This window comes from Gigantopelta aegis, chromosome 11 (assembly GCF_016097555.1).
Source record: "Gigantopelta aegis isolate Gae_Host chromosome 11, Gae_host_genome, whole genome shotgun sequence".
Taxonomy (NCBI): domain Eukaryota; kingdom Metazoa; phylum Mollusca; class Gastropoda; order Neomphalida; family Peltospiridae; genus Gigantopelta; species Gigantopelta aegis.
Window position 1 is genome coordinate 3748342 of NC_054709.1, and position 13088 is coordinate 3761429.

Here is a 13088-nt window from a genome sequence, read left to right on the forward strand (position 1 = left end):
TATGGTAGCCCCACTCCCATGGCTAGTGATTTTCAATGTTGGGCTAGTAAATAACTATTGCCATGCTTGACGGCTAGTGAAAATGTTTTGTCAGGGTTAGACATCTGGTAGCCCGAGTCAGTAATAGTTAGCGAAAAAACCCCGAGCTACTACTAAGGTCAAGCCCTGATGGCTAGTGGATTTTATAAGAATTCTAGAGGCCCTGATTGCAGGTAAATTAGAAACTCTGAGTTGGGTACAGCTGCTTGATATCGTATGGGTTTACGTAGGTACTAAAGAAATAAAATTCACATAATCAATGAGAAGAAATTGACATTTCAATTGGGGGGGGGGGGGGGGGGGGGGGGAAAGAAAAAAAAAAAGGTGAAAAATACTTAACTGATCTTGTAAGATAACCATATATGTTTAAAAAATTTAACAAACATCTCTGTTTTATTTATATCAACCAATTCCTGTTTACCATATATAAGTCCTTCGTGAATAAATATCTTCCTACAAAAATACAGAACAATCCACGATGGTCTGAACCATTAAAGGCATATTGTCACAGACCATTGACCTATTAAATGGCCTAACAAAGTATTACCTGAACAAAGATATATTTGATTTTCCCCTAAATGTACTTTATTCAAACATCTACGTAACCACCATACTTCACATATTAATGATATTTTGTGAAAATAATTGAATTATGGCAATGGTACATCATTCAAAAACTAAAATTGCCAGAGATATGGACATGGATTTCACTCCATCATGGTTCAATTAAAGCGATGCGATAGCTAGATGGGGTTTTCAAAAAATTTATGTAATTTTTATTTATTATCCATTTTTAGAGAAATAAGATCCTTAAATCTGTGACAGTATGCCTTTAAAACCAGTTACAGTTTTGCTATTTAATATCTATACATTCCTTTAATACAACAAATTACGACATTTTACATAATTCTGAGATCAAATCTTTTCAGCAAAGTTATTAAAAAAAATAATTCCAAATTAACATCAATACGAAGAACAGCAAGTTAAAAGGCTGATCTTTACAGAAAAGAGAAAAGAAATAAAAAGGGAAAAAATGGACTAAATGATTATCAAAAGGGCAAATCAGGGAGGGGGGGGGGGGGGAGGAGAGAGAACAAAAAGTAGAAAAAGATTTAACAATCCATTGTAGGCTTCATAATTTCAAATATTTCTAACATTACCACTTTTTCTTTTATTCTTTTCAAACAGGGAGGCCACTACAGACAAAACCTACATGACTTAAAATCCTACACGACTTAAAATCATTAGTTTTATTACTTTGCTTTTAAAAGTCGCAGACCCTAGTTTAAATCCGTGGAAGCAAGACACTTAAGATTAATTAATCTACAAACGTGTGACAAGTCTGAATAAAGATGAAATAAGAGTGAAACAAAGAGTCTGTGACGCTGAAACAGGAAAATAGAGTGAAACAAAAGAGTATGTGACGTTGAAACAGGAAAATAGAGTGAAACAAAGAGTCTGTGACGTTGAAACAGGAAAATAGAGTGAAATAAAAGAGTCTGTGATGTTGAAACAGGAAAATAGAGTGAAACAAAAGAGTCTGTGACGTTGAAACTGGAGAAAACTTGAGTGTTTTCTCTTTTATAGATACATTACCTGTCCTCAAACAAGTGCACCTCCCCCCCACGCAAGTGGTCTGGTCCGAACATCCCAACAGCCAATGGGATGGCCTAAATTCTTCTACTGCATACTGCTCTCTAGTTCCGGTCACATGACTGTAACTTCCTTCTTTTTCCCTGAGCGCATCGCACGGAGAACAGGAAGCGGGGAGGCCCGGGCGGGATGAATCTTGAGGACAGGTAATGTATCTATAAAAGAGAAAACACTCAAGTTTTCTCCATTTCTATAGACATTACCTGTCCTCAAACAAGTGCAGCATTCAACAGATGGTGGTGGGTGCCGAGATCCGTAGATGCTTGTGATAACTCCCCAACCGGAAAGAGGCTGACTAGTGGAAGAATAAGGCCAACCTTGGTAAGCCCTCATCCTAGGGATGCCCGTCACAGACCAATGCAGGTGATGTTAGTAACAACAACCAGAATGGTGGCATCCGTCAGCAGTGGCAGGTACGGCTCCTAGAACACATGGACCAGGAGGCGGAAGCCACATCTCATGCTGGTTCTGACAGGGTGGGAAGACGTAGCCACCAGGGATGCAGGTGTTAGGTAACCCTCACGTATTGAAGTGTTATAGTTTTTCAATAACAAGCGACAACCTAATGAGGTGCATCCGTCAGAACATTGAACAAAACAAGACCCCCGAGTGTTTTCTGTCTAGTACACCAAAGATCTGTTAGTTCAATAACGACAACCAATAACCACATGCAGTGCAGGGTAAAGGTTATCGAGACAAAAGTTCCGGCACCAGTACGTGAACTGTGCAAAAGAACAAAAGTCTAAGCAATCCTCATCTGTCTATTCGATGGACATCTCGGTATGCAGCCCAGAATCAGACAGACATCAACGGCGACGAGGACGGCTTGTATTCAACAGAGTCTGTGCAGCAACAACCGGACCCAGATGATGGAACCCCTCAACGTCTTCTGTGGTGACATCCCTCAGATAATAGTTGGCGAAGATGGAGTCCGTAGCCCAGAACCAACCAGTGATAATGTGCTGAATGGGTGTGTTGCAGTGCAGGGACATCGTGGCAGCCAAGGCACGGAGTTCATGCGGATTAGAAGCAGACGGAGCAGGTAAACCCTCCTTCTGATAGGCGGTCAGGATAGAAGACCGGATCCAGGTGGCCACCGTGTTCTTGGTAAGGTCCCTCAACCGACTCTGGTTACAGGAAAGGAAAAGTCTTTTGCGATGTTGTCGAAAAGATCTGGTCCTCTCGATGTACTGGTGCAGGGCTCTGACAGGGCACAACGCCAAGTCCTCAACGTCCGCCGGACCAACGATAGAGGAGAGGGCCTGCACAACATACGAACGAGGCGCTTGGTCTGGTAACTGATTCTTTGCAACAAAGTTCATGAGTAACCCCAAGTTGACTGCACGCCGATCTTGGTGAAAACGTACCAAGTCTACATCAAGAGCATGGAGTTCTGAGACACGGGCAGCCGTGGCAAAACCGAGTAAAAACACCGTCTTCCGCATCAAGTCTTGCAGGGAAGAGGATTCGATCGGCTCATAAGGTGCGGTCGATAACGCTCGTAACACCAGATTCAGGTCCCATCTTGGTGGCCGAAACCGGTGTACTTGATCATCAAGGCGAAACCCTTTGATCATCTTATGGATCTCAGGAATACCCGATAACTTCGTTCCAGTAGCGACATCACGAACAGTAGCGATGACCGAAACGTACCCAGCGATGGTAGACCCCTTTAATCGTAAAGTGGTCCGCAGATACAGCCAAAAAACCCAGCAAGACGAAGTATCTGGATCGTCTGAGGTTTGAGGTTTTGCCGGAAACACCCTCGGTGAAAGCAAAGCCATCTGACGTTAGTAGTAGATGATCTGTGCGCTTTCAAAAATGGCCGCCGTAGACTGTGAAGAAAAAACCTTTCTTTCTCAAACTCTTGGCGATAAAGTCCACGCGTGCAGTTGGAACAACTGCGGACGTGGATGGTATAGTCTTGACGTGGGATGCAGCAACAGATGATCCCAGTCTGGCAGCGGTAAAGGATGTGGATCGGCAAGACGTATTAGATCTGGATACCACATCCTGGATGGCCACATTGGAGCAATGAGTAACAGGCGACAATGGTACAGCTGAAACCTCTGAAGCACCCTTGGAAGGAGGATTCGTGGAGGAAAAGCGTACGCGTCCATCTGTTCCCAGCTGATGGCCAAGGCGTCGAGATCCAGAGCTTCGGGATCCAGCACCGGAGACACGTAAACCCTCAGCTGATGGTTGAATCGTGTGGCGAAGAGATCGATGTTTGGTGTCCAAAGTCTGTCGCACACCCATCGAAACGCTTCGGGATGGAGCATCCATTCCGTCGGCTGTGGAGACGACGGCCGAGACAGTGTGTCGACTAGTACATTGGAAACCCCTGGAATATGGCGAGCCCGAAGTTGCAACGGAATCTCGTCAACCAGCTTGTAGAGACGATAAGTCAACTGCAGCAGACTGCTGGAGTGGGTTCCGCCCTGACGGTTGATATAAGCCACCGCGGTAGTACTGTCTGTGGCTACCATGAGAGAGGCGCCTGACAGCATCTCTCGCCAATGAAAGATGACGTAACTGACAACATCTCCAACAGGTTGATGTGTAGATCGGCTTCATCTGGAAACCACAGCCACCAACAGGGACTGGACTGCAAGGCGACTGGTAACCGGATCAGCAAATCTGCGTTATTGTACTGAATGCATGGATTCAGAAACAAACTGGATACCGCGACCTCTAAGCATAAAATGTTGCGCCGACGTCAAAATTACTCTTGCAATGATACTTCATGAAACAGTAATAGAGTGATTCAGGAATCAAGACATCGGAAACAGCGACCCCGTGATACAGGCAAGAGCCAAGACAGCGTAGCAACTCGCTACGCTACATGCCCGATATACCTGGAAGTGAAGCAACGCAAAACAGCAACCGGCTAAAATCCACGGCCGTCACACCACCCGGTGCGAAACAGCAGCAGAGACCATCTAGACAGCATCGGTCACGAACTCTGGCGGTAACAACAGTAAACGTCAGTGAGTTGATAAGCCGCAATGAACCATAGGAAAACGGTGACGGTAAAACCCCCGTACCACGTGATGGCAACTGGATAACTTCCGGAACCAGCGGAAGTAGCGACTGTCTTGCATCGCCACCGGATATAGAGAACGATCTGCCGAATGTCGCTGAACCTTCCTCGAACAAGAGAATATCGGTGCACGGGATCTCAACACAAGTGACCGGACCAGTAGACTTTCTTCGTCACCAACCCGGAACGCTTGTAACGTCGACCCCTTCACGGCAAAGAGCCGTATGTAGACCACAGGTCTGCCAAGATTACCGGCTTGTGCTGAAAGTCAAGAATGGATCGCTTCAGGCAAGTCGGTTGACGATAGTGTGCAATCGTAGTGCACATCGACGTCACGGAAGATATAAGGTAGACCAACATCAAAGTCGACGGCTAGAACAAGGCATATCCTCTGGCATCCTGCACATGAGGAGTTATGGTCGCCATGTACAACATGTACGCTGAACTGAAGCCATCGACAGGACGTGCCAATCTGTAAGTTCTAGGAAGACGTCTGGTCCCGCCGGAAACAGCGTCATCCAAGGCCGGCGTCACACCGTTGAAGGATAGGTTGAAGACGGGATACGTTCGTTGTGACGAATGGGGAACGGCACAAACGAAGTCTACTCAAGTAAACCGACATCGGATCAGTCCTCAAACGGAAACCTTCTAGAATGGTGCGAGTGGACTGTGAAGTGACGAAAGCATATACACCGCAGCGAGACAAACAGTCACAGCCATGTGGGTCACTGCGTCCGGATCTTCTATAACGGAAGGTGCCGACGCATCATCTGGAAAATCGGTCAGTAACCTGGCACAGGCACTTCGATCCAATGTACTGGCTGCATCGGAAACACGGACCGTGGACGGTCCCGTCAGGAGCCGGTGTAACCCTGAACGCCGAATCAGCTGCCGACTGGTGTGGACGGTACGATGTACACGGACCGGCAGGAGCCGGTGGAACCCTGGACACTGCACCACTTCGATCGATCACGGGACGACGGTACCGAACGGTGAGCCGATGACGCAATTTTCCAATTCGTTACAGGGCTCCGTCTGCTTGCTGGAACAACGATACGCACGGGCCAGTTACTGGTAGCCGTGTAAACCGACGGGGGCCTGTGGCAGCCAACGATCGAATGCCGATATCTGCCGGTGGAACCTCCGTGGCGATCATCGAACCCGGACCCTTCTTGGCTGAAACCGGTGGATGGGCCAGCGGCGGTAGCATATCAGATATGACAGCCAGACAATCCCTCAGTGACAAGTGGTCCGCCGCATCCAGATCTTCCAGCACCGCATGAACCGATACATCATCAGAAAGTCACGTAGCACCCGTGAACAGGCCAGTCGCTCTGGTCATGGCCCGATGGAGATACCGGAGAACCGGACCGTGGGCGGTCCCGTGTGGATACCAAGGAACGGATGACCACATCGTCGTTGGATGTGGCAAGGACGGCAACATGTCGTAGACAGCCGCCAAGCAATCCCTCATAGTCATATGGTCCGTAGAGTCGGGCTCTTCAATGACAGATGCCGCAGGCGCTTCATCACCAAAGTCTCGTAGAACTCGAGCACAGGCCAATCGATGTACCGTAATGGAAGCCGCTGGTTAAACCGGACCGTGGATGGTCCCGTCTAGCCCTCGGAGGCCTTGGAAGCCACATCAACTGAAGGTTGGCGCTGACGATCTATGGAACCCGTAGGGAGCCATACAGGTCATGTGGAACGGCTACGGTCCCGGCTCCGATGCGCCGAAGGGGACTTCCCCGCCGAAGATCGGTGAGCCTTGGAATCCGTGGAGCGTCTATCTGAATGAGCCGGCTTCTTAGAGGGCTGCGTAGAGACCGCAGGCCTGTCATCCGAAGTCTTAAGTAACGGTGGAGCTGAAGAAGCCGCACCCCCTGAAGAGGGGACTGGAACCGGACCTGACCCCGAACTCGCCGATTTAGGTAAGGTCGCCATTGACGCCATTGTTTCTTCCAGCATGGTCGGTAGAATTGAACGTAACTCTTCCGCCACGGAGTCAGCAATCGAAGGCGAAGATTCCACCTTCTTGGTCCTCGAAGATTCCACCTTCTTGGTCCTCGCTGACACCACCTTCAGGTAAGCCGCGAACTCGACATCAGACAAGCCCGCACAAAGGTCGCATCTAGAAGTGAGGCCACACGAACACGACAACCTGGGTCGCCGCCGGCTAACTTCTTCCAGCGTAACACGCTCGAACTAGTCGCCTGAACATTATCAGATATGATAATAGTAATTTTTCAATCTGTGAAAAGAAAGAAAAACCAACCATAACACAAATACAAAGCCGGTAAATAAAGACGCCATTTTGCAAATGGCGTCCGACACGACAACCGGCGATATAACAACATTTCATGTAATTAACACTTGGCAAGTCAAGCGAAATACGCGAAAGACATATGAAAGCTAACGAAAGCTAACGAAAATTAAGGTGAAAAACATTTCACCCAAACACAAAGCCAGTCAACACAGACGCCATTTTGCAAATGGCGTCCGACACGACAACCGGCAATATAAACAACATTTCATGTAATTAAACGCTTGGAAGTCAAGTGAAATACGCGAAAAGAACATACGAAAGCTAATGAAAACGAAGGTGAAAAACATTTCACCCAAACACTAATACAAAACCAAAGGTCTTATAAAAGTTGACTCCAAACAGAGCCAAGCAAAAGGACGTCCAGACCCTTTAGCGAAGAGAAAAAGAAGGAAGTTACAGTCATGTGACCGGAACTAGAGAGCAGTATGCAGTAGAAGAATTTAGGCCATCCCATTGGCTGTTGGGATGTTCGGACCAGACCACTTGCGTGGGGGGGAGGTGCACTTGTTTGAGGACAGGTAATGTCTATAGAAAAGGAAAATAGAGTGAAACAAAGAGTCTGACGTTGAAACAGGAAAATAGAGTGAAACAATGAGTCTGTGACGTTGAAACAGGAAAATAGAGTGAAACAAAAGAGTCTGTGACGTTGAAACAGGAAAATAGAGTGAAACAAAAGAGTCTGTAACGTTGAAACAGGAAAATAGAGTGAAACAAAGAGTCTGTGACGTTGAAACAGGAAAATAGAGTGAAACAAAGAGTCTGTGACATTGAAACAGGAAAATAGAGTGAAACAAAGAGTCTGACATTGAAACAGGAAAATAGAGTGAAACAAAAGAGTCTGACGTTGAAACAGGAAAATAGAGTGAAACAAAGAGTCTGACGTTGAAACAGGAAAATAGAGTGAAACAAGAGTCTGTGATGTTGAAACAGGAAAATAGAGTGAAACAAAAGAGTATGTGATGTTGAAACAGGAAAATAGAGTGAAACAAAGAGTCTGTGACGTTGAAACAGGAAAATAGAGTGAAACAAAGAGTCTGTGACGTTGAAACAGAAAATAAGAGTGAAACAAAAGAGTCTGTGACGTTGAAACAGGAAAATTCTCTCTTAAAAACAGAGTAGAGCTCGTCTCAACATCCATTACTTCTCAGACACACGGACGTTTTTAGAATTATGAAAAAAAACCCAGAAGGAGCATTTCGTGGCATTACAAACACCAGGGGCCTAATTCACAAAGGTCTCTTAGGCTCTGCTAGGCAACAATGAATGAATGAATGAATGAATGAATGAATGAATGAATGACTGTTTAACAACACCTCAGCACGGAACATTCATCGACTAATGGGTGTCCTCCTAGACAACAAAGCATCCTCTTTGCAAGTCTTTTCTGCATTGCACTGCGATATCGCGAAGTTGCGTGAGTTTAGTGAATTAGGTCCCAGAATGACTGTAAACACTTTGGTTGTACAGAGATAGATATTCGAAACCATAACATGTAAATAATGACTGATTTCAATTATCCCCCCAAAAAAAAGCTCTAATCGTGAAAAAAGGCTCTAATCGTGAAAAAGGCCATGGTATTTATAAACTAGGGTCTGTCACTTTAACCTTATTAGAATGCAATACAAACATTATTTAAATATATCCACAATACCAAATGACTGATATATCATGATTTAATGTTTTATGAGAACTATGCATACTTATAATAAACACTCACACACATACATACACACATACGTAATATATATATATATATATTATATATATATATATATAATATAATATATTTCTGTTTCCAAACTGTGTAAACATTATCCAAACTCAACTACCTGAATACAGATGATGCACCTTTAAGTAAACATTTCGTTTATAATGTCACCGAGAAATTTGGCGAAAAAATATATAAAAATGTCACGAGTATAAAACCTGTTTCAACATAAATAATTTAATATAGTTGTTCTAGTGTGGCTATATTCGGAGAAAAATCTTTATAAACACCAATATGTACATATGCAATACATTTAATATACACACGTAGACACGCAACACTGGGACATACAGTAAAATACATCACTCACTTAGGAAACAAGTACTAACAGACAGGCATGTGACATATTTTCGTGTATATTTATTATATATTTTATATATCTATTTACACTGTACACAAAACAATTCCACACAACAAACAAAAGCTTCAGACATCAATTTAAAAAAAACCCAGACGAATAATTAAATTGTTTAAAATATGGAAGGAGGTATGTGTGTGTGCGTGTTTTGTGTGTGCGTGTTTTGTGCATGTGTGTGTGTGTCCGTTTGTTTTGCACAATATATAGAGACAGTAAAAAAATATATAAATTAAAATGACTTCAAATATTTTTTGTGGTAAATAGTTATTTATTTGGCACTACATTTATGGGTGTTGACACGTGTGTTTCAACTCGGGATACAATTTGTGACTAAATGAAGTAATACAAAATAATAAAGGACTACCATGTGTGTGTGCTGGGGGAGGGTTTTGCCAAAGCAAATTTCTTTTTTATTCAATATATTTTCTGGGAGAGTAATATTCGACCACTTGTAAACTTTGCTTGCAACACTCTAGACTTACAACCCACCCTTCCTAAAAATTCCTTCACATGTGTCTCGACTACTCTTTCCAAATTAAAAAATATATATATATAATAAATTTTTTAAAAAGGCACAATGTGCTTTGGGGTGAACTTTAATCCATTTACTAGTAAATGCAATTACATTTTTTATGTTAAATGGGGTTTTTAAAAGTATTTTGATGATTTGTGAGAGAAAAATTAAGAAAAAAGACGAAGAAACATTAAGCATCAAAACACTTCTAAAGTTAGAAATATAGTCCGTTTGTTTAGTTAATTCCTAATTTGTTGTTGCCTTAATATATAAGAACGAAATCTGATTTTATGGCGACGTGTTTTGCTAAATGTACATGTAATTAGCCACACAATTTTAATGTAGCATTTTTTTTTTTTTTATATGAATCATGATTAAGTACATTAAAAGTCTTGGGATTGGATCGGATAACATATTAACGTGCCTATATCCAATCGAGGTTCAGGCACGTCTCTCCCGGGCACAATCTCCGACTTTGCCAGTGACTGGGTTCCGGGACAGAAGGGGGTGGAGGTAGAGTTGAAAATGAGCAGAATTTTGAAAATATCAATTACCCGGTAGTAAAAATGTTAATAGAATTGAAAAAAAAGAAAAAAGAAAAAAAAAGGGAAGATGACAGGTTTTGGGTGGCACTAAAAATTTGTAAAAAAAAAGAGAGAAAAAATGTAGAGAACCATCGTCTCTGTTGAGAAAAACAAAACATTTTTGACAGGAATATAATACTGTTTGCTATATTTGTCAGGGGTGGGAATTGGTGAACTGTAAAAAAAGAGGAAATTTAGAGGGGTCCCGGAAATTCTTGAAATCCTAGGTTAAAATCTGTGCCATCCGACACATTTTGGAGGAAAGGAAGATTAAAATGTGAGGAAACGCAATGTTCCATGAGAGGAAAACAGCTGATCTGAGAATTCCCACTCATGATTTGTAGATAATTTTGAATTTTTGTGTACATCTCTGTATGTATTGTTGTTAATACTCCTATGTTACCAAGATCAATGGATATATTGTCAAGTTTTGTTTTTTTAAATGCCATTTCTGTACACACACACATGTAACTATACCTTTAACGAACGGGGCTTCACAGACACAATACACAAACTCACACTGCACACTCACAATACACACACTTACAATACACTCACAATGCACAAACTCACAACACACAATCTTACAACACACACACTCCCAATACACACACTCACAATACACACACTCACAATACCAAACTGACAACTTTGTAAAAGATCAGTTTTTGTTGTTTTTTCAAATATAATAAAACATATCCTTACAAACATCTTTTAAAAGTCAGAACAAAATGTTTGTGTTTTTAAAAAGACACATTTCTATATTTGCAGGTGTCTATTGAAAATAAATATTTTGATAAAAAACAGGCATTTTGTGTATTAAAATAAAACAGATACACAGCAACTTGTCTCCCTTGAAAAGGGGAGTTGTCTCTCTTGCATATGTTTGTGTATTAAAACAAAACAGATACACAGCAACTTGTCTCCCTTGAAAAGGGGAGTTGTCTCTCTTGCATACGTTTGTGTATTAAAACAAAACAGATACACAGCAACTTGTCTCCCTTGAAAAGGGGAGTTGTCTCTCTTGCATAAGTACCTACTGCTCATTTATCTAGTGTTATAAAACAGATCTGCTAATTTTTACATACGCAAAATTAACAAATAGACATATAAAACATTACATTTTAAAAAAACATTTTTTAAAAAAGCACTTTATAAGGAAGTATGGTGGGCATCGCATTGACAAAATGGGCGCCAGTGTTTTTCAACACCCCAATCACAAATTAAACAATCACCACAGAAAATAAACAATAATGATCTTCATACAAGATCAGCTTTTGCCACCGTAGCTAAAATAGCCATGTCAAAAAATATACAAGCATGTGTAATCCATTTTCATATCACACTGTTGACATAACAACAACAAAACAGCCAGTTTCATAAACAGCAGCAGAATAAGGTAGATCTGGAAGGGCTATTAAAAAAATATTTTTCTTTTCTTTTGTCTGTTATTTTAAAAAATAGTTTTGTTCCTCACAGCAGTGCACGTAATAGTAATAGTCGTATTTGCATTCAGCAGTAACATAAAACAAATCTGGAAAGAATATTAAATAATAATAATAATAATAATAATAATAATAAATTCTTTTGTTAAGTACATTTAAAAAAAAAAGATACTGATCATAAAATAATTGGTTATTTCTGTTATTTTTTAAAACTGACTTTTCTTCTAAACTGCAGAAAGAAAAAAAAATATATATACTTGGCACAATTTTGGCTACCAGCGCTTGTTAAACACAAGGATCAACACATGAAAAACAATTAGCAGTCTTTTTTTTCTCTCTCTTCCTAGTGTTTTATATTTTATCCAGTCAGAATCAATGTGTAAGGGCTGGTTGATTTCCATATAAAACACACTTAAAAAAAAAAGAGAGAAGAAAATCCATGGCGAAATGTAGGGTGAAAAATTATGTAACTATCATTAAATACTGTTTAATTGTTTAACAAATTGAGTGGACAAAATAACCAATTATTGGACAATAATTAATACACGTTTAGCTTTATAACACTAATCTTGTCAAAAACAAATAATGACCCTAACTCTTCATTTCTCAACTGTCAGAATAATTTCATACACAAACTTAACACTTCACAAAGATTCAGAAGTATTTCAATTTCTGTTCTGAACAGGAGTTCCTAAAAATATATTATCTCCCTTTCCAATTTAACTTGCCATGAAATCATTGGCTGCTTCCCTCTGCATTATGTCAAACAGCCAATGAAACCTCTTGTAACCTAAATGGGCTAAATCAATTATTCATTTCTGTGGTACAAGATTGTTGATTGGTGCTCTCTTCTCCTCTGCCCATTTTTCAGCCAACCAACATGACCGTAACAGCAAGTCTAGGACTTGCACTGCGCCCACTTTGGCAGGATGCGTCTGCGAGCGTTTGTAAACCAATAGTTTATCTGGTTTATCGTCAGTCCAGTCTGTTTAATGAGCATTGCCTTCTCGTCGTCGTTAGGGTAGGGATTATCCTTGTGATTCCGCAACCAGTCCAGCATAATTGCAACAGCCTGTGAAAAAAAAAAAAAAAAAAAAAAATACAGAATCCGTAGGTTAATCACACTATTGAAGTCAAGAGGTTCAGGTAATATTCAGCTATTTTCGGTATATCCTGGCAAATTTAGTTTTCTCTGACACCATAAATTAAGGCGAAGTACTCCAAATGATCACTCGTTAAAAATTAAAACAAGCGGAAAATGAAAATCAGAAACCGAACATTTAAAAAGCAGAAATCCTTTTTATGACGAAAAACAAATATGTCTGTATAGGCCTATATTTGTGGGGGTTTTTTTTATT

The 13088-nt window shown here is 41.4% G+C and overlaps 1 protein-coding gene across 1 annotated transcript in view; it reads right to left on the reverse strand.

Moving 5' to 3' along the window:
• Positions 1-7602: 7602 nt before the first annotated feature.
• The window catches only part of LOC121385634, a 95754-nt gene continuing 90268 nt past the window's right edge, over positions 7603-13088 (reverse strand). Inside the window, exon 8 of the mRNA XM_041516388.1 lies at positions 7603-12802. Coding sequence (XP_041372322.1) covers positions 12629-12802 — 174 coding nt within the window. The 3' untranslated portion in view covers positions 7603-12628. The remainder of the gene's footprint in view (positions 12803-13088) is intronic.